At 42.7% G+C, this 20,040-nt stretch overlaps 1 protein-coding gene across 2 annotated transcripts in view; it reads right to left on the reverse strand.

The window, feature by feature from the left end:
- nebl (nebulette) overlaps positions 1 to 20,040 on the reverse strand; it is a 308,612-nt gene that overhangs the window by 158,371 nt on the left and 130,201 nt on the right. For both annotated transcript variants that reach the window (XM_033015411.1, XM_033015403.1), the window contains exon 3: positions 7,174 to 7,258. In XM_033015411.1, coding sequence (XP_032871302.1) covers positions 7,174 to 7,258 — 85 coding nt within the window. The remainder of the gene's footprint in view (positions 1 to 7,173; positions 7,259 to 20,040) is intronic.

A 20,040-nucleotide genomic window follows, 5' to 3' on the forward strand; every position in this document is an offset into this window, starting at 1 on the left:
AAGAGGCAACTCTGAATTTCAAACCTTTATTCTGAAATTACTGACAGCCTTGAGCTCGGATTATATGCTTTACTTTCAAAAAGTTAATTACCATAGATAATACTACTACCCACATTTAAGCCAAAATAGCAGCCATGCCTTAATCACATGTAAGATTCTACGCCAGCTGGTGCATGCATCACACTTCCATAGTATGTTGCAAATTGTAACCAGAAAAATAAACCAGAGCTAATTATCCTTTTTTATATCTAGTATAATGTAGACACAAGGAGCTGCAGATGCTGGTTTACAAAAAAGACCCAAAGTGCCAATGTTACGAATATTGTCCAATTGTCCCAGAAATCGTAGATGCATTGGTGATCATTTTACAATGTTCTCTCAAGTCTGGATCAGTTCCTGTGGACTGGAGGGTAGCCAATGTAACTATATTTTTTAAGAAAGGAGGGAGAGAGAAAACACGGTATTATAGACCAGTTAGCCTTACATCGGTAGTGGGGAAGATGCTTGAGTCGATTATTAAAGATGTTATAGCAGCGCATTTGGAAAGCAGTAACAGGATTAGTCAAAGTCAGCATGGATGTATGAAGGGGAAATCATGCTTGACTAATGTTCTGGATTTTTTTTGTGGATGTAACAAGTAGAATGGATAAGGGAGATCCAGTGGATGTGGTGTATCTGGACTTTCAACAAATCTTTGACAAGGTCCCACACAAGAGATTAGTGTGAAAATTAGAGCACATGGTATTGGAGGTGGGGTATTGACATGGATAGAGAACTGGTTGGCACACAAGAAGCAAAGAGTAGGAATTAAAAGGTCCTTTTCAGAATGGCAGGCAGTTACTAGTGGGGTGCTGGGACCCCAGTTATTTACAACATATATTGATGATTTAGACAAGGGAATTAAATGTAGATGACACAAAGCTGGGTGCAGTGTGAGCTGCGAGGAGGATGTTATGAGGCTGCAGGGTGACTTGAATAGGTTGGGTGAGTAGACAGATGCATGGTAGATGTAGTATAATGTGGATAAATGTGAGGTTTTCCTCTTTGGTGGCAAGAACAGGAAGGCAGATTATCATCTGAATGGTGTCAGATTAGGAAAAGGGGAGGTGCAACGAGACCTGGGTGTGCTTGTACATTAGTCATTGAAAGTAAGCATGCAGGTACAGCAGGCAGTGCAGAAAGCTAATGGCATGTTGGCCTTCATTACAAGATAATTTGAGTTTAGAAGCAAGGAGGTCCTACTGCAGTTGTACAGTGCCCGCGTGAAAGCGCACCTGGAGTATTGTGTGCAATTTTGATCTCCTAATTTGAGGAAGGACATTATTGCTATTGAGGGAGTGCAGCATATGTTCACCCAGTTAATTCCCGGGATGGGAATATGAAGGACTGGCATATGAAGAATGAATGGGTCGACTGGGCTTGTATTCACTGGAATTTAGGATGAGATGGGATCTTATCGAAACATGTAAAATTCTTAAAGGATTGGGCAAGCTAGATGCTTGAAAAATGTTCCCAATGTTGAGGGGGTCCAGAACCAGGGGTCACAGTTTAAGAATAAGGGGCGGGCTATTTAGGGCTGAGATGAGGACATTTATTTTCACACAGAGAGTTGTGAATCTGTGGAATTCTCTGCCACAGAAGGCAGTGGAGGTCAATTCACTGGATGTTTTCAAAAGAGAGTTAGATTTAGCTCTTAGGAATAAAGAAATCGAGGGATATGGAGAACAAGCAGGGATGGGGTACTGATTTTAGATGATCAGCCATGATTATATTGAATGGTGGTGCTGGCTCAAAGGGCCAAATGGCCTACTCCTTGCACCTATTTTTCTATGTTTCTATGTTCTGTTAGGTAACTTACCTAGTCCCTTGCAAGGGGTAACATAGATCAGGAGATGTAGAGTCAGTATGGACAGAACTGAGGAATTGTAAGGGTAAAAAGACCCTAATGGGACTTATCTATGGACCCCCAAAAAGTAGCCTGGATATAGGATGCAAGTTGAATCAGTAGTTAATATTGGCATGCCATAAAGATAATGCTACGGTTGTTATGGGAGATTTCAACATGCAGGTAGACTGGGAAAATCAGGTTGGTACTGGACCCCAAGAAAGGGAGTTTGTGGAGTGTCTCCATGATGGATTCTTAGAGCAGCTTGTATTGGAGCCAACCAGGGAGAAGGCAATTCTGGATTTAGTGCTGTGTAATGAACCGGATTTGATAAAGGGAACTCGAGGTAAAGTGACCATAATATGATGTTTTAATCTACAATTTGAGAGGGAGATGGGTAAATCGGTGTCAGCGTTACAGTTGAATAAAGGGGACTATGGGGCCATGAGGCAGGAGCTGGCCAAAGTTAACTGGAAAGATACCCTAGCAGGGATAACAGTGGAACAATAATGGCAGGTATTTTGGGGAATAATACAGAAGGTGCAGGATCAGATCATTCCAAAGAGGAAGAAAGATTCCAAAGGGAGTAATGGGTGACCGTGGCTGATAAGGGAAGTTAAGGACAGTATAAAATAAAATAAAACAATTATAACATAGCAAAGATGAGCGGGAAGCCAGAGGATTGGGTAACTTTTAAAGAGCAACAGAATGTAACTAAAAAGGCAATACGTGGAAAATAGATGAGGTATGAAGGTAAGCTATCCAAGAAAATAAAGGAGGATAGTAAAAGCTTCTTTAGGTATGTGAAGAGGAAAACATTAGTTGAGACCAAAATTGGACCCTTGAAGACTGAAAAAGGCTAATTTATTTTGGGGAACAAGGAAATGGCAGATGAGTTGAACTAAGGAAGACACAAACAATCTTCCTGATGTACTAGTGGCCAGAGGATCCAGGGTGACAGGAACTGAAGGAAATTCACATTAGGCGAGAAATAGTATTTGGTAGACTGATGGGACTGAAGGCTGATAAATCCCCAGGGCCTGATGGTCTGCATCCCAGAGCACTCAAGGAGGTGACTCTAGAAATCGTGGATGCATTGGTGATCATTTTCCAATGTTCTATAGATTCAGGATCAGTTCCTGTGGATTGGAGGGTAGCTAATGTTATCCCACTTTTCAAGAAAGGAGTGAAAGAGAAAACAGGGAATTATAGACCAGCTAGCCTGACATCGGTGGTGGGGAAGTTGCTGGAGTCAATTATTAAAGAAGTAATAACGGCGCATTTGAATAGCAGTAAAATGATTGGTCCAAGTCAGCATGGATTTATGAAGGGGAAATCCAGCTTGACTAATCTTCTGGAATTTTTTGAGTATGTTACAAGTAAAATGGATGAAGGAGACCCAGTGGATGTAGTGTATCTGGATTTTCAGAAAGCCTTTGATAAGGTCCTACAAGGGAGACTAGCGGGCAAAATTAGAGCGCATGGTATTGGGGGTAAGGTATTGACATGGATAGAGAATTAGTTGGCAGACAGGAAACAAAGAATAGGAATAAACAGGTGCCTGTCAGAATAGCAGGCAGTGGCGAGTGGAGTGCCACAAGGCTCAGTGCTGGGACCGCAACTATTTACAATATATATTAATGATTTGGATGATGGGATTAAAAGTAACACTAGCAAATTTGCAGTTGACACAAAGCTGGGTGGCAATGTGAACTGCGAAGAGGATGCTAGAAGGTTGCAGGGTGACTTGAACAGGTTGAGTGAGTAGGCAGATGCATGGCAGATGCAGTATAATGTAGATAAATGTGAGGTTATCACTTTGGCGGCAAGAACAAGGAGGCAGATTATTATCTCAATGGTATCAGATTAGGAAAAAGGGAAGTGCAACGAGACCTAGGTGTCCATGTATGCCAGTCACTGAAAATAAATATTCAGGTCCAGCAGGCAGTGAAGAAAGCCAATGGCATGTTGTCCTTCATAAGAAGAGGATTTTGAGTATAGGAGTAAAGAGGTCCTTCTGCAGTTGTACAGGGCCCTGGTGAGACCACATCTGGAGAGATAAAGACCTTCCCTAACCAGAAGCCGTGGATGAGCAGGGAGGTCAGACTCCTGCTGAAGGCTCGCGATGCCGCTTTCAATCTGGCAACGCTGAGGGATACAGCTCATCCAGGGCCAATCTGAAAAAGGGAATTAGGAATGCTAAACTCAATCAGAAACGACGGATTGAGGAGCATTTCCAAAACAACTCCGACCCCAGGCGCATGTGGCAAGGAATCAAATCCATTGCCGATTACCAGAAAGTTAACACCCCCCCCCCCCCCCCCCCCCCCAGACAAAGCCTCCCTTCCTGACGAGCTAAACCATTTCTATGCTCACTTTGACCGGGACAACAAAACTCCAGCCATCAAAGTTGCTCCACCCCCAAATGAACAACCCCTCAGTCTCTCCACCTCTGCTGTACAAGATGCACTGAGCAAGGTGAATAAGCACAAAGCTGCCGGCCCCGATGGCATCCCCGGGCGTGTGCTCAGGGCATGTGCTGGACAACTATCCCTGGTCTTCACTGACATTTTCAATCTGTCACTGGCCCAGGGTGTTGTCCCCACTTGCCTCAAGACATCAACCATCGTGCCAGTGCCCAAACAATCAGCTACAGGGAGTCTCAACGATTTCCGCCCAGTGGCACTCACCCCTGTCATTGCAAAGTGCTTTGAGCGGCTGATCTTGGCTCACCTCAAAGCCAGCCACCCCCCCCCCCACACTGGACCCCCATCAGTTTGCCTACCGGACCAACAGGTCTACAGAGGACGCCATATCAGCGGTCCTACACTCTGCCCTGACCCACCTGGACAACAACAACTCCTACATCAGGATGCTGTTCATTGATTTCAGCTCCGCTTTCAACACTGTCATCCCCGCCAGCTTGATCACCAAACTCAGCGGACTTGGCATCTCCACCTCCCTCTGCAATTGGACACTGGATTTCCTCACCAACAGACCACAGTCTGTTAGGGTCAACAACCTCACCTCCTCCACTACAACACTGAACACCGGCGTGCCACAGGGCTGTGTGCTCAGCCCTCTCCTCTACTCCCTCTTCACCGATGACTGCATCCCTAAGAATGGCTCCAACGCCATTTTTAAATTTGCCGATGACACCACGGTGGTAGGACTGATCAGTGACAACGACGAGTCAGCCTACAGGGATGAGGTCCAGCACCTGACAACCTGGTGTGCCAACAATAACCTCGTCCTCAACTCCAAGAAGACGAAGGAAATTATTGTTGACTTCAGGAAGATCAGAGGAGGCAGTCATACCCCCATCCATATAAACGGGACTGAGGTGGAGCGTGTCTCCAACTACAAATTCCTCGGGGTACATATCTCGGAGGATCTGTCCTGGTCCCTCAACACCTCCAAGCTGATCAAAAAGGCACAACAGCGCCTTTACTTCCTGAGGAGGCTCAAGAAAGCTCACCTGTCCCCCCCAGATCCTGACCAGCTTTTACCGGTGTACCATCGAGAGCATCCTGACCACCTGCTTCACGGTATGGTACAGCAGCTGCACTGTTGCGGACAGGAAGGCACTACAACGGGTGAAAACCGCGCAGCACATCATCGGTGCCCCGCTCCCTGCCATGGATGCCCTCCACCGAAAACGGTGTCTGAGACGCTCCTGGGAAGATCATTAAAGACCCCTCCCACCCCAACCATGGACTGTTTGCCCTCCTCCCATCAGGGAGGCGGTACAGGAGCCTCAGGTCTCGTACTAGTAGGATGAGGAGCAGCTTCTACAACAACACTATCACACTGCTGAACTCGGAGTCCCGCCGATAGATTTCTCCAGTCTCTCCGTCCACATTGTTTGCTTACTCTGTATTTTTATTTCTATATTGCACTAGTACTACGGACTGACGCTAAACTGCATTTCGTTGTACCCATACGTGTATTTGTGCAATGACATTAAAATTGAATTGAATTGAATTGAATTTGCACATCGCAAATCAAGGCAGGAAACTATGTTGTTCCAGATGAAAATAAAACTCTTACCAATAAAGTAGTTATTTAAAGTAGTTGAAACATAGAAAATAGGTGCAGGAGTAGGCCATTCGGCCCTTCGAGCCTGCACCACCATTCAATATGATCATGGCTGATCATCCAACTCAGTATCCTGTACCTGCCTTCTCTCCATCCCTTCAGCCACAAGGGCCACATCCAACTCCCTCTTAAATATAGCCAATGAACTGGCCTCAACTACCCTCTGTGGCAGAGAATTCCAGAGATTCACCACTCTCTGTGTGAAAAATGTTTTTCTCATCTCGGTCCTAAAAGATTTCCCCCTTATCCTTAAACTGTGACCCCTTGTTCTGGACTTCCCCAACATCGGGAACAATCTTCCTGCATCTAGCCTGTCCAACCCCTTAAGAATTTTGTAAGTTTCTATAAGATCCCCCCTCAATCTTCTAAATTCTAGCGAGTACAAGACAAATCTATCCAGTCTTTCTTCATATGAAAGTCCTGAAAGCACCAATATGTAACCCATATATTTTAAAAATAATGATTAAATAAACCAAGGTTTGGTACTGAAAGAATGAGAAATCAATTTATAGTCTACAATTCTTGCCACCATCTGCTAGCATTGCGTTACATCAATGTAGAAGTTGAGATATATATATTATATATATTCCCAAATCAGTTGTCAGGGAGAAGGAAACTATTTGCACAGTACTGCGAAGAGGTTATTGAAAAATAAACGAATTAAAAATGAGAAGAAAAATAAACAATTCTAAAATAACATGAACAGTTTTAAATAAGCTTGGTCAGGGAAACTGAGATAAAATAAGACGGTGCTTTTTAACATTGTATCCTTTTGTTATAGGATATGTGCATTTCAATTCACAGAGATAATCTATTTTCTGGTTGTTGCAATGGTCTGATCAATTGATCAGTCTTGGCTAATATCCACAGGCCTAAATCACTCATCACACAAAATAAATGTGTTGCAAGTGTAAAACAGATAGTGCAAGCATTTTGCTCCAAATGTTGCTCATGCATATATCAAGCAGTGAACTGCTTTATACTGAAGCATTGACAGTAACAAAATCCCTCAAATTGAGAAAGGCATATCTTAATGGGAAAAAAATGAAGAGAAGAAAATCAATTTGCATTTACAGCTTATCTTTGAGTACAAAATGGGAGAAACAAATTTTTAAATGCATGACTTCTTAATCAAAAAAACATTGGGGAATTATGACACCAGAGAAAATAGTTTACCCTGACAAGATTACCTGACTCTGCAGTTCACTTTGTTGCTTCAGACGGAGGTTTTCTGGTGTATCAGTAACTATGGTGAATTGCTGCTTTGGGTAATGGCTGAAACAAGAAGAGAGTAGCAATCAAAAATCAAAATATTAATAGATTATGTACAGAAAAAACACATGCTTCATTTTTGCAGAATTATATAATAGTGTTGAATTTAAGGTACTCATTGTCCAGATTTGGCATCTGCTATTGGCATATGCCCGCCACCTGCATTCACCTCTCTCTCTCTCACGATAAATGAATCTTGATGTCCATGACTTAACTTGCTCCTCTAAAGCATTCCAGAGTTCAATGTCAAGGCCCAGAGTCCCAGATTGTGCAAGGCAAAAACCCACTTGCAAAACTACCCTGACAACTTTCGAAGTGGACAAAGACGTGCTCTAGTAGTGGCTGTCAACGATAACATTCAGAAACATTTAAAATCTATTAAAAAGTAAAAGACTTTAAAAATATGTATATATATATTTAACTACTTTCAAAAACATAAAAAAGAATTTATCTTTATCTTTCTTCTCCTCAGATTTTCAAACTCCATTGAAATCAACAGGCTCACCGATCTAAGAGCCAATTCCCTAGCTTCTATTGAAAATGAATGATCTGTATCTCCACAAATACAAAATAAAAACAGAAAACACTGCAAATACTCAGAGTTAACATGTCAGGTTCTTGATTCTCCTACCCTGAGAAAAAAGGTATACACCCTAACAGGTCACTTCTCCTGCGCTCTAAGGAATGAAATCTTGACCTGCCCAACCTCTCCCTATAGCTCAGGCCCTTGAGTCCTTGCTTAAGTCCCTGACTTACTGGGAATCTACATTCAAAATAGTTTGCTCTCACCAGCAAAATTGTGCCATTGTAACATTGTTAAAGTATGCCTTGTAATAATCTTTATTAAATTGACCTTCTGAGTACTTTCAGCATTCTTTGGTCATTGTTTGCCTACATCAGCTCATGAGCACAATCCACACTCAAATAAAGCTGTACATCATTAAGGATGGCACTTTACGCAGTGCCAACAGAGTGCTGCACTCTTGATGTGGGAAGAAATCAATGTAATTGCATCGGGATGTGCAACCTCAAGACAGGCAGCATTGGAGATCAAGATTGATTCCAAATTGCTGGAGTTGTGAGGAAACAGTTCTATTAGATGCACACTGTGCCATCCCAAGTCTTCCAAGAATGCGATCCCATCAGAAAATGAAGAAGTGGTGTTAGGTAAATTGAATGGATTAAAGGACGATAAATCCCCAGGGCCAGATAGGTTGCATCCCAGAGTACTTAAGGAAGTAGCCGCAGAAATAGTGGATGCATTAGTGATAATTTTTCAAAACTCTTTAGATTCTGGAGTAGTTCCTGAGGGTTGGAGGGTAGCTAATGTAACCCCACTTTTTAAAAAGGGAGGGAGAAAGATAACGGGGAATTACAGACCAGTTAGTCTAACATCGGTAGTGGGGAAACTGCTAGAGTCAGTTGTTAAAGATGGGATAGCAGCACATTTGGAAAGTGGTGAAATCATTGGACAAAGTCAGCATGGATTTATGAAAGGTAAATCATGTCTGACGAATCTTATAGAATTTTTCGAGGATGTAACTAGTAGAGTGGATAAGGGAGAACCAGTAGATGTGTTATATCTGGACTTTCAGAAGGCTTTTGACAAGGTCCCACATAAGAGATTAGTATACAAACTTAAAGCACACAGTATTGGGGGTTCAGTAATGATGTGGATAGAGAACTGGCTGGCTGACAGGAAGCAAAGTGTAGGAGTAAACGGGTCCTTTTCACAATGGCAGACAGTGACTAGTGGGGTACCGCAAGGCTCAGTGCTGGGACCTCAGCTATTTACAATATATATTAATGATTTGGACGAGGGAATTGAATGCAACATCTCCAAGTTTGCGGATGACACGAAGCTGGGGGGCAGTGTTAGCTGTGAGGAGGATGCTAGGAGGCTGCAAGGTGACTTGGATAGGTTGGGTGAGTGGCCAAATGCATGGCAGATGCAGTATAATGTGGATAAATGCGAGGTTATCACCTTTGGTGGCAAAATCAGGAAAGTAGACTATTATCTGAATGGTGGCCGATTAGGAAAAGGGGAGATGCAACAAGACCTGGGTGTCATGGTACACCAGTCATTTGAAAGTAGGCATGCAGGTGCAGCAGGCAGTGAAGAAAACGAATGGTATGTTAGCATTCATAGCAAAAGGATTTGAGTATAAGAGCAGGGAGGTTCTACTGCAGTTGTACAGGGTCTTGGTGAGACCACACCTGGAGTATTGCGTACAGATTTGGTCTCCTAATCTGAGGAAAGACATTCTTGCCATAGAGGGAGTACAGAGAAGGTTCACCAGACTGATTCCTGGGATGTCAGGACTTTCATATGAAGAAAGACTGGATAGATTTGGCTTGTACTCACTAGAATTTAGAAGATTGAGGGGGGATCTTATAGAAACTTACAAAATTCTTAAGGGGTTGGACAGTCTAGAAGCAGGAAGATTGTTCCCGATGTTGGGGAAGTCCAGAACAAGGGGTCACAGTTTAAGGATAAAGGGGAAATCTTTTAGGACCGAGATGAGAAAAACATTTTTCACATAGAGAGTGGTGAATCTCTGGAATTCTCTGCCACAGAAGGTTAGGGTTAGGGTTAGGAGGGATTTAAGACAAGACATTACAAGACAAGGTATTTAAGAGGGAGTTAGATGTGGCCCTTGTGGTGAAAGGGATCAGGGGGTATGGAGAGAAGGCAGGTACAGGATACTGAATTGGATGATCAGCCATGATCATATTGAATGGCGGTGCAGGCTCGAAGGGCCGAATGGCCTACTCCTGCACCTGTTTTCTATGTTTTCTATGTTTCTAAGTCCCATTTTAGCATTTTTCTGAGAGTAAACCACACAGTGCATTCTTCCAATTTAATGAGTGTTTGCAGTGAAACAATAGCCATTAGCATTATGTACAGTGTTTAAGAAGGAACTGCAGATGCTGGAAAATCGAATGTGCACAAAAATGCTGGAGAAACTCAGCGGGTGCAGCAGCATCTATGGAACGAAGGAGATAGGCAACGTTTCGGCCCAAAACGTTGCCTATCTCCTTCGCTCCATAGATGCTGCTGCACCCGTTGAGTTTCTCCAGCATTTTTGTGTAGCATTATGTACAGCTCTGCTTTAGTGCGCCAAATCCAATTTCTAGACAGATTTTTTTACCAGTTTGGGATATATTATGTTGTGAAACATGTCAAATTATCCACTTCACAACTCTACACTGATCATTATAAAGACGTACTGCTTACATTACAAGACAAGGCATTAAGCCAAATAGTTCATTCAAAATGTTTATACTTTCGATTAAGTTCCAGCAGTAAATCTTTGTCTGCGAGTTTACATATTTATTATTTATAGTAATGCATATTTGTTTATTACTTATACTGAACTTATTATTAGTTGAAACAGTATAAAGGGATCGTTATTCTAGCTCAAATGAGTCCAAGCAGTAATAATTAACTGTTTATTTTTCATTTTGCTACATCCTTCCTTTGTTTCCGTATTCTTTGAATAAAACAGAAGATTGTGTTGTGAGGAACATTATGCCTCAAGTTGTATTCTCCAACATTGTGGCACCCACATATACTGTCTAAACTGCTGAGTAAGTCCAGCATTTTCTTGAAGTGTTTTTCTTTCAATTTCCATTTTACCATGCAACGTTCATCCCCACACAGACAGATGCTGCCTTGAAGTCAAGGTCAGTGATTCTAACCACCTCTGCAGTTCAGCTCTTTGGTCCATGCTCGGATTAAGGCAGTGATGAGGCCTGGAGCCAAGTATTGCTCTCAAAAATAGTCAACACTAAAAATAAGTTTGACTCACTGAATTCATCCAACAAATTATTTATTGCCATCAATGACACAAGAGTGAGAAGGTAGTTTCCATTGGTAATATTGACAATAGCCCATTTAATCACATTGCGGATGATTGATTGATTTACAAGTTATTTTCCAGACTATATTTGTCTTTTTTGTGGACAAAGCACAGATGCATTCCTTTCCTCGTTATTTTTTTAAATCAAAAATATTTATTCAAATATTAAAATATATACAGTACAGTAAAAAATAAAACAGAGCCCGCCATCAGCCATGATCATATTGAATGGCGGTGCAGGCTCGAAGGGCCAAATGGCCTACTTCTGCACCTAATTTCTATGTTTCTATCATAATACACAACAAACGATAAACTATTATACAACTATCTTACACTCCTTTGTCAAGGATGGATTCAACCCCCCTAGGGTGCGTAGTTCCTCTCTAACACCACGGACATAACCCCGGATAAGGGGCAGGCAGCCGGTTCAGGCAGAGCCCTCTTCCGCTTGACCAGCCCCAGGAGCAGCAACCCAACCAGGACATCCTCGGCTCTACCCTCTCCCCTACACACAGGGTGTCCGGAGATGAGGATGGTGGGTGAGAAGTGCAGCCAGAAGGCAAGGAGCAGCCCCTTTAGATACTGGAACAGGAGCTGCATCCTCACACAATCCATATACACATGGTAAACAGACGCTTCCAGCCCACAAAAGTGGCAGGCGGCTGGTGAGTCTGTGAACCGCGAAACAGGTTGCAAGGGACTCCTGTGCAGTACCCTCCACCCCAGGACCCTGATGTTCAGGGGAAGAATCCCTGCGTAGAGGGACCCCCACCGGGAAGGCAACACCGACCGCCACTTATTGTCCGGACGGCCTTTCCTCTTTATTGGGTAGAAACCAGTTTTTTAACTGCACTGGAACAGCTTAGCATAAGGCGATAGCTCAGGAGAACATTTCTTCATCTCTACAGCGAATATGTTCTCTAGGCCTATGGCCCTTCCTGTGACCAGTGTTCTCAGCTATTTTCTAATATCATATTGAGTAAACTGAATTGGCTGAAGACGGGCTTAGCATAGTTTCAAATACTTTAGTCTTGTCCTTAGCAATCAGTCCATGCCATTGGAAATGTACTTGGAGACTCCTTTTCCAATTGCCTGGTTAATTTAATACACGATTCCAGACAAAATGTGATAGGACTGCAGAATGTTGATCCATTAGTCTTGGGATCATTTATTTCTGTCTGATGCTGAGTTTGTTCTTTTGCATGTTTGTAATCCTGTGTTGGATCTTCATCGGATAGGCATATGTTATAAGATACATCTGGTGCTGCTCTCAGTACGACTTTCTGCAATCCCCTATGCATGAGGGTTGACTCCCTGGTGGGATTGTAATTGCAGTGGTGAGCAATATGTGAACCTTGAAGTTACAGATCGTCAAGGAGTACATTTCTGCTGCTGTTACTGATGGTCCAAGTACCTCCGAGATACCCTGTTTGAAGCTGCCATATTAATCTGAACCTATGCCATTGAGCAGACTGATTGCACCTTGCATGAGGAAAGAAAAAGTCCTTGATGTGAAGAAGGGAATTCTTCTCCACAAGGATTATGCAGTGAAAGACAGATTGTAGAGCTCAATTTACCCCTCATGTTCTGTTCTTTCACTCACCATCTGCTGCAGACCGCCTGGCAACAATATTCTTCAGCACTCTTGACTAAGCTAGCCAATAATATAAAGGAGGATAGTAAAAGCTTCTTTAGGTATGTGAAGAGGACAAAAATAGTTAAGACCAAAGTTGGACCCTTGAAGACAGAAAGAGCTGAATTTATTATGGGGAACATGGAAATGGCAGACAAGTTGAACAGGTACTTTGGATCTGTCTTCACTAAGGAAGACACAAACAATCTCCCAGATGTACTAGTGGCCAGAGGACAGAGAGTGATGGAGGAAAAGGAAATTCACCTTAGGCAGGAACAGGGGAGGAAATTGCTATCAAAACAGGGACACACGCAATTTCTTGGCGGCCGTGCACACGCGCATGCGAGGCTTTGGAGGCTTTGGACGGTAACATCGGGAGCTGGCCTGTTCCCGATGTTGGGGAGTCCAGAACCAGGGGCCACAGTTTAAGAATAAGGGGTAGGCCATTTAGAACGGAGATGAGGAAAACCTTTTTCACCTAAAGAGTTGTGAGTCTGTGGAATTCTCTGCCTCAGAAGGCAGTGGAGGCCAATTCTCTGGATGCTTTCAAGAGAGAGTTAGATAGAGCTCTTAAAGATAGCGGAGTCAAGGGATATGGGGAAAAGGCAGGAACAGGGTACTAATTGCAGATGATCAGCCATGATCACAGTGAATGGGGGTGCTGGCTCGAAGGGCCAAATGGCCTACTCCTGCACCTATTGTCTATTGTCTATTGACAGCAAGCTCAGTGGTGAAGCTACAAAATCACTCTTAGTGGTGTATAATGAAGCCTCTCAGCTAGAGTACATGCTGTCCTCGTCATTTTCAGTGCTTCTTCCAAATATTGTTCAATGTAGAACAGTGCTGGTTCATCAGCACAGGAAGGAAGATTTCTTGACCATATGTGACTAATGCCATGTGCCTTAAAATCAATGTAATCAATGTTGAAGGCCTCCAGAGACATTCCCTTCTGCCTTAATACCACTGCACTGCCACCTCAGATGGGTCATTTGTGCCAGTATGGCAGAACCTACCCAGAGTTTAAAGGTTTGATTCTGTTAATTTAATGAAGTCATAAATCGCTGGGACATGTCTTCCAATTTAGGTGGCAATACTCATATGTTTGTGAAGATGACACTGTAAGGTCAACTAGGCTGGAAGCAACTCTGCTTTGTATAAAAGAAAGTGGCCAGGTTGATCCCGATGGTCGTGAGGTTTTGTTCACTCCCTGTGGAGGTAATAATATAGCATGACTTCCTAAAAAAAGACACAAAGTGTTGGAGCAACTCAGTGGATCAGGCAGCATCTCCAGAGAACATTGATAGGTGACGTTTTGGGTCAGGACCCTTCTTCAGACTGATTGTGGGGGGGAAAGGGGTGTAGAAAATTGGAAGCGAGGTGGCTCAGGACAGCCTGGAAAGTGATAGGTAGTTGCAGGCAAGGGGTATTTTTGATAGACAAATGGTTGGACAAAAGTCGAAAGGACGAAAGGTGTGAGCGAATAAAGAGCTGCAAATTGTGAAGGAATGTAGGTGGAAGGAGAGAAGAAATGGGTACAAGTCCAAGCAGCGCACTGGGAAAAGAGGGAGGGAGAAAGGAAGAAAGGGGAATGTGGGGGAGAAGTGGGAGGGAGCATTGGTAATTTACCTAAAATCAGAGAATTCAATGTTGGGTTTGTAAGCTACCCAAGGAATATGATGTTCTGTTCCTCCAGTTTGCGTGTGGTCTCACTCTGGCGATGGAGGAGACCCAGGACAGAAAGGTCAGTATGGGAATGGGAAGGGGAGCTAAATTAGTTTGCAACCGGGAGATGCAATAGACCTTGGCGGATAGAGCACAAATATTCGGCAGAATGGTCACTGAGTCTATGCTTGGTCTCGCCAATGTAGGACCAACTTGCAAGCCTCTGTCAATTCCAAAGTACTTCCTCATGAATGGAGTCTCACATCACCATTTCACTTACTTAATTTCTTGACAGGACTAATATTATTCCCATGGTTAACCAACAAAGCTGAGAAACCGTCTGAATGAGATCAAATAAATATGTTTTCTTTACCTTCATAGTTGTATCTATATTATTAAAATTTAAGATCCTATACTTCATTGCATCTATATTTGTGAATTTATGGAATTCCCTGCCACAGAGGGCAGTGGAAGCCAAATCACTGGATGGAATTAAGAGAGAGTAAGATAGAGCTCTAGGGGCTAGTGGAGTCAAGGGATATGGGGAGAAGGCAGGCACGGGTTATTGATATGGGATGATCAGCCATGATCACAATGAATGGCGGTGCTGGCTCGAAGGGCCAAATGGCCTCCTCCTGCACCTATTTTCTATGTTTCCATGTTTCTATCTAAAGGTTTATTAATTTGTCCTGTTGCTGCAATTTTAACTTCGTTATGACGAGCATAAAACCAAATTAAATTGGCAAGGTGAGGCCAGGCACATAACCTCCTGAAATATATGCGTATCACTAATATGTAACCTTAACCTCCCCTACCTTGGAGATGACTGGGAAACCCACACAAAGGCAGTGTGTGCCAAATTAAAAAATGCAGACTCTGTTTGAAATGATGATCAGAACCAAAGCTACTATTTCATTCACCTGACAGCAATGGGTTGTTCCCATGGATTCACAACTTTCACCTGCAAGTAATGAATTCCCTCTCCTGCATGTCAAGAATATTGATCTGTACGGGGGAAATAGTGAGATATATGTTTTTTGAAAGCTATTGAAAAGCCTCAGCTTAATCCCAGCAATGGCAATCTTCAGATCTTATCTGCTCATGGAGCCAGATGGCAAACTTACTATGAATAAAATGGGTTATTCAATAATTCAAGATTCATCAACAAAATTACTATGCTTGAATTCAAAGCTGTGGATTTTGACTGCCACAATGCATTTGATAAATTGTCAAATAATTGTTTTTGTGAAGATGAAGCCAATGGTATTAAATGGAAACTAGCATTAAATGCATGAGTATGGGAATGCCTGAAGGATGAAAATAAACACTTCCGTGGTTTTCTACTTGGCAAATTATAGCTGCTTAGATAGCCACTGATGAGAGTTACTTTTCCAACATCTTATATTGTTCATTTCAGATTTAATCCATGTTTTAACCTTTAATCGCGATTTTAGCTAGGCAAACAATCGGGGCTGTAAATTCTATAATTTTGTAAACCTAAGCTGTCATGCACTATTAAATAGGTCTGATGAATGCAACTGCACCAAAAGGCTTCCCTTCACCATCTCTACTCTCCATAATAGAGGGAGATGCTAGGCAGTGGAATGGGACATAGAACAAGAAATAGGAGCTAGGTGGGGGCTAAAGATTGATTAGGTAGATTGGTCTGAGGAAATAATCCAGTGTTACTAACAATATGATCATAGAGCGATATTAAGAAGGTTATCATGTGATAACTAAGCTGGTAATCAGACAGAGAGTGGTGAATCTCTGGAACTCTCTGCCACAGAAGGTAGTTGAGGCCAGTTCATTGGCTGTATTTAAGAGGGAGTTAGATGTGGCCCTTGTGGCTAAAGGGATCAGGGGGTATGGAGAGAAGGCAGGGATGGGATACTGAGTTGGATGATCAGCCATGATCATGTTGAATGGCGGTGCAGGCTCAAAGGGCCGAATGGCCTACTCCTGCACCTATTTTCTATGTTTCTATGAGTGGGGATGAGAAGAGCTTTGTGACTAGTTTGCTAAGAGAATTCTGGAGGAGCTGAGGAGATGATCATGGTGGGTGCAGCTGAGGACCTTGTACTGAGGGAGTACTGAGATGGCTTATGGGATAGCTGAGGAGAAGATGATGGTGTGAACACCCAATGGAATTGTCATGGTTCCAGAGGTGAGGAATAGAATGGAATCTCAGGATAAAAAATAATAAATAAATCCTACGGATTATGAGAGGGAGAATTGCGACGATTTTGATTGGAGCTCTGAGGAGAAGTTGATTTTTTTTAAAGGCCGAAGGAAAAGATCCTATCCAAAGGCTGTGGAAAAGAACTGAGAGTTGTGTGGAAATGGAGAACAAGCAAAAGATCACTGGGAGAACATGAATGCAAGGGTGGAGGTTGAGGTTTTACATTTACAATTTATGTTTGAAGTCCTGTCCATCAAAACCTTTGGTAAAGAATTAGATAAATTCAAGAAGACTCAATTGTATTCAGGGATGAATACAGTCAGTGCCTAACACTTATCAGCTTTTTAGCTCAAACGGCTCAAGATAGATTTCTCCCACTAACAAAAATAACATGGTAACAATACGTTTGGATGTATCTTTGGGAATCATAAATTCCCGTTTACACGCCATATGAAGATACGCAAAGACTAAAGTAATGTTTTGGATATAAAAATGTATCAAATTAATATTTAAAAATATTAATTCTCACATCGATGTCTATTGGTAAACATATACTTTCAATATTCTCACTTCATTTAATAGTGTGTTATAATTGCAGAATACAAAAGCACAGAATGGATAGCAGAACCATCCCATGAGTCCCGCCCAAAGAGCTATAATCCATCCCCTGTATTACCAGTGTATTCTGTTACAGGTCAATTACTTTCATCATTATCACATTGTTAACGTTCATACAACATAACTACACAAGAACGGAACTCACTATCAAAACATGGAGGGGACGGGGGACACAATTATTTGGCGGCCGCGCGTGCATGCGCACACTCACACACGCGCGCGAGGCTTCGGAGGCTCAATCCAGCGCTAAATGCAGCTCAACTGCCTGTCTCACCGGGTTAACTACAGCCCTGCCTGGACTGACGGGATACCAGCGCTGCTTCTCTGCGCTGGCCATATTTCCCGCAAGCCCAGGCAGGTTAACCTGGCAGGGATGTCGCCCACCTCTCAAAACATGGGGGGGACGTGTCCCCTCTGGCCGCCCCGGGTTTTCTGCCCCTGCAACTACATAATGTTTTGAGCGAAAAACAAAGTGCCGGAGGAACTCAATCTGAAGAAGAGTCTAGATCCAAAATGGTCTTGTGTTGGAAGGGACTGCAGATGCTGGTTTAAACTGAAGATAGACACAATAAGCTGGAATAACTCAGCAGGGCAGACAGCATCTCTGGAGGTATGGAGCACGTAATGTTTCGGGTCGAGACCCTTCTTCAGTCAGTCTATTTCCCTCCACAGATGCTGCTAACCCACAAAGTTCCTCCAGCACTTTGTTTTTTGTTCAAGATTCCAGTATCGGCAGATCCTTATTTTTATATTTAAAATAATCACTTTGTTTTGGGAATAAGGTGAACAAATGAATATTTAAACTCAACACAAATAAACTATTACAAATTCTTATATCCAATGAAAAACAAAAAAATTGGTAAGTGTTATTTTTTTAAATCATTTTCCAGAAAGCACGAGTGAATTAAAATGTAAAGATCAAAAATATCGTTAAAATCATTGTTGATAGACATTTCAACCATATTTTTCCCTAAAAGGGTTCAATAAAATATTTTAACCCAGGCAAAGAATTAATGCCTTGTTGTTGCCATTTTAATGGTGCTGCTGGTTCTTATGGCAACAAGAAAGCTTTAATCATTGGTTACAGCTCCAGAATCATTGCATATTATTTCAACAACACTGGCAATAGGCAAAGTAGTCAGAAGCTAAACTTCCAGCATGGATTTCCAGCAATTTCAGACAATTCTGCAAAAAGTTATTATGCATTCAAATATTCTACATTTAGACGATCATACTTATTCGCATTCTTGGGAGGATTAATTTTGTGGATAACCTTTACTATTCAAGAAAATTGGTAGTTTGTTCCAAAATTGATGGTTGAAATAGATTGATATTAAATATCAGATCGATACCACCGGGTGGCGCCGTCAGCGATGGCAGCCGCGTCGACGGTCTGTCTGTCTTTTCGTCTTTTTTGGTATTTTAATGTGTTTTAAAAAATATGTGTTCATGTTCTCTGGTTTGTTTTATGTGGAATGTGGGGGTTGGGGGGGGCGGTCAGGGGAAACTTTTTTCAATCCCTTGCCGGAGTTTTCCGGGTCGTATCTCCGGTTGCTCTGCGGCCTAACATCATGGAGCTGCAGGCCTTACTCAAGACTGACTTTGAGCCTCACCGTGGGGCCGGGGACTTACCATCGGAGCCTGCAATCCTTTGCCTGGAATCGATGCTCCAACTGCAGCCTGCGGATTTCACCATCGAGGAGCTCGCAATCTCGGGTAGAGACTGATGTCGGGAAGATCCAAAGTCGCAAGAGGTTCAACTAACCCCGACCCAAAGTCGCATGAGGTTCAACTAACCCTGAGTCCAATTGTCTGGCGCGGAGAACTGAGATCCCACCCAATGCAGGAACTTGATTGCTCTAATGCAGAGGGCATCGACCGCCAACTACGGGAGCCAAGATCGTCCAGTCAACGGAAGGCGCGAGGTCTCCGACCGCGGGAGAACAAAGAAGAGAAGAGATTTAACTTTTTTTTCGCTTTCCATCACAGTGAGGAATGTGGAGGAGTCACTGTGGTGGATGTTTATGTTTAAATGTATTTTTTGTGTTTTGTTGCTTTTTATTGGTATGATTGCAAATCAAATTCCTCATATGTTGCAAAACATATTGTTGTACTTTGTGGTCCGGTATCTGTTATACCATTGTTATGACTCTGGAATGACCACAAGTACACGTATTTAGGTGTTTGAAGCTGAGCATAAATCAAGGCTCTATTTATTTCACGGCCATCTGGAACCAGGGTGCCCTGCCCATATTACGTCATTCCCACATATACATGTTGCTACACGGGCAAACAAAGTAGTCCTTGTGATATAACAAAGTAGTCCTTGCAATATCACAACACAAATGGTCAATAAAGTATGATTATGATGATTATGACCACACCTGTAGTATTGCGTACAGTTTTGGTCTCCTAATCAGAGAAAAGACATTCTTGCCATAGAGGGAGTACAGAGAAGGTTCACCAGACTGATTCCTGGGATGTCAGGACTTTCATATGAAGAAAGACTGGATAGACTCGGCTTGTACTCGCTAGAATTTAGAAGATTGAGGGGGGATCTTATAGAAACTTACAAAATTCTTAAGGGGTTGGACAGGCTAGATGCAGGAAGATGTAGGGGAAGTCCAGAACAAGGGGTCACAGTTTAAGGATAAGGGGGAAGTCTTTTAGGACCGAGATGAGAAAAACATTTTTCACACAGAGAGTGGTGAATATGTGGAATTCTCTGTCACATAAGGTAGTTGAGGCCAGTTCATTGGCTATATTTAAGAGGGAGTTAGATGTGGCATTTGTGGCTAAAGGGATCAGGGGGTATGGAGAGGAGGCA

The sequence above is a fragment of the Amblyraja radiata genome, chromosome 2, assembly GCF_010909765.2.
Source record: "Amblyraja radiata isolate CabotCenter1 chromosome 2, sAmbRad1.1.pri, whole genome shotgun sequence".
NCBI lineage: Eukaryota > Metazoa > Chordata > Chondrichthyes > Rajiformes > Rajidae > Amblyraja > Amblyraja radiata.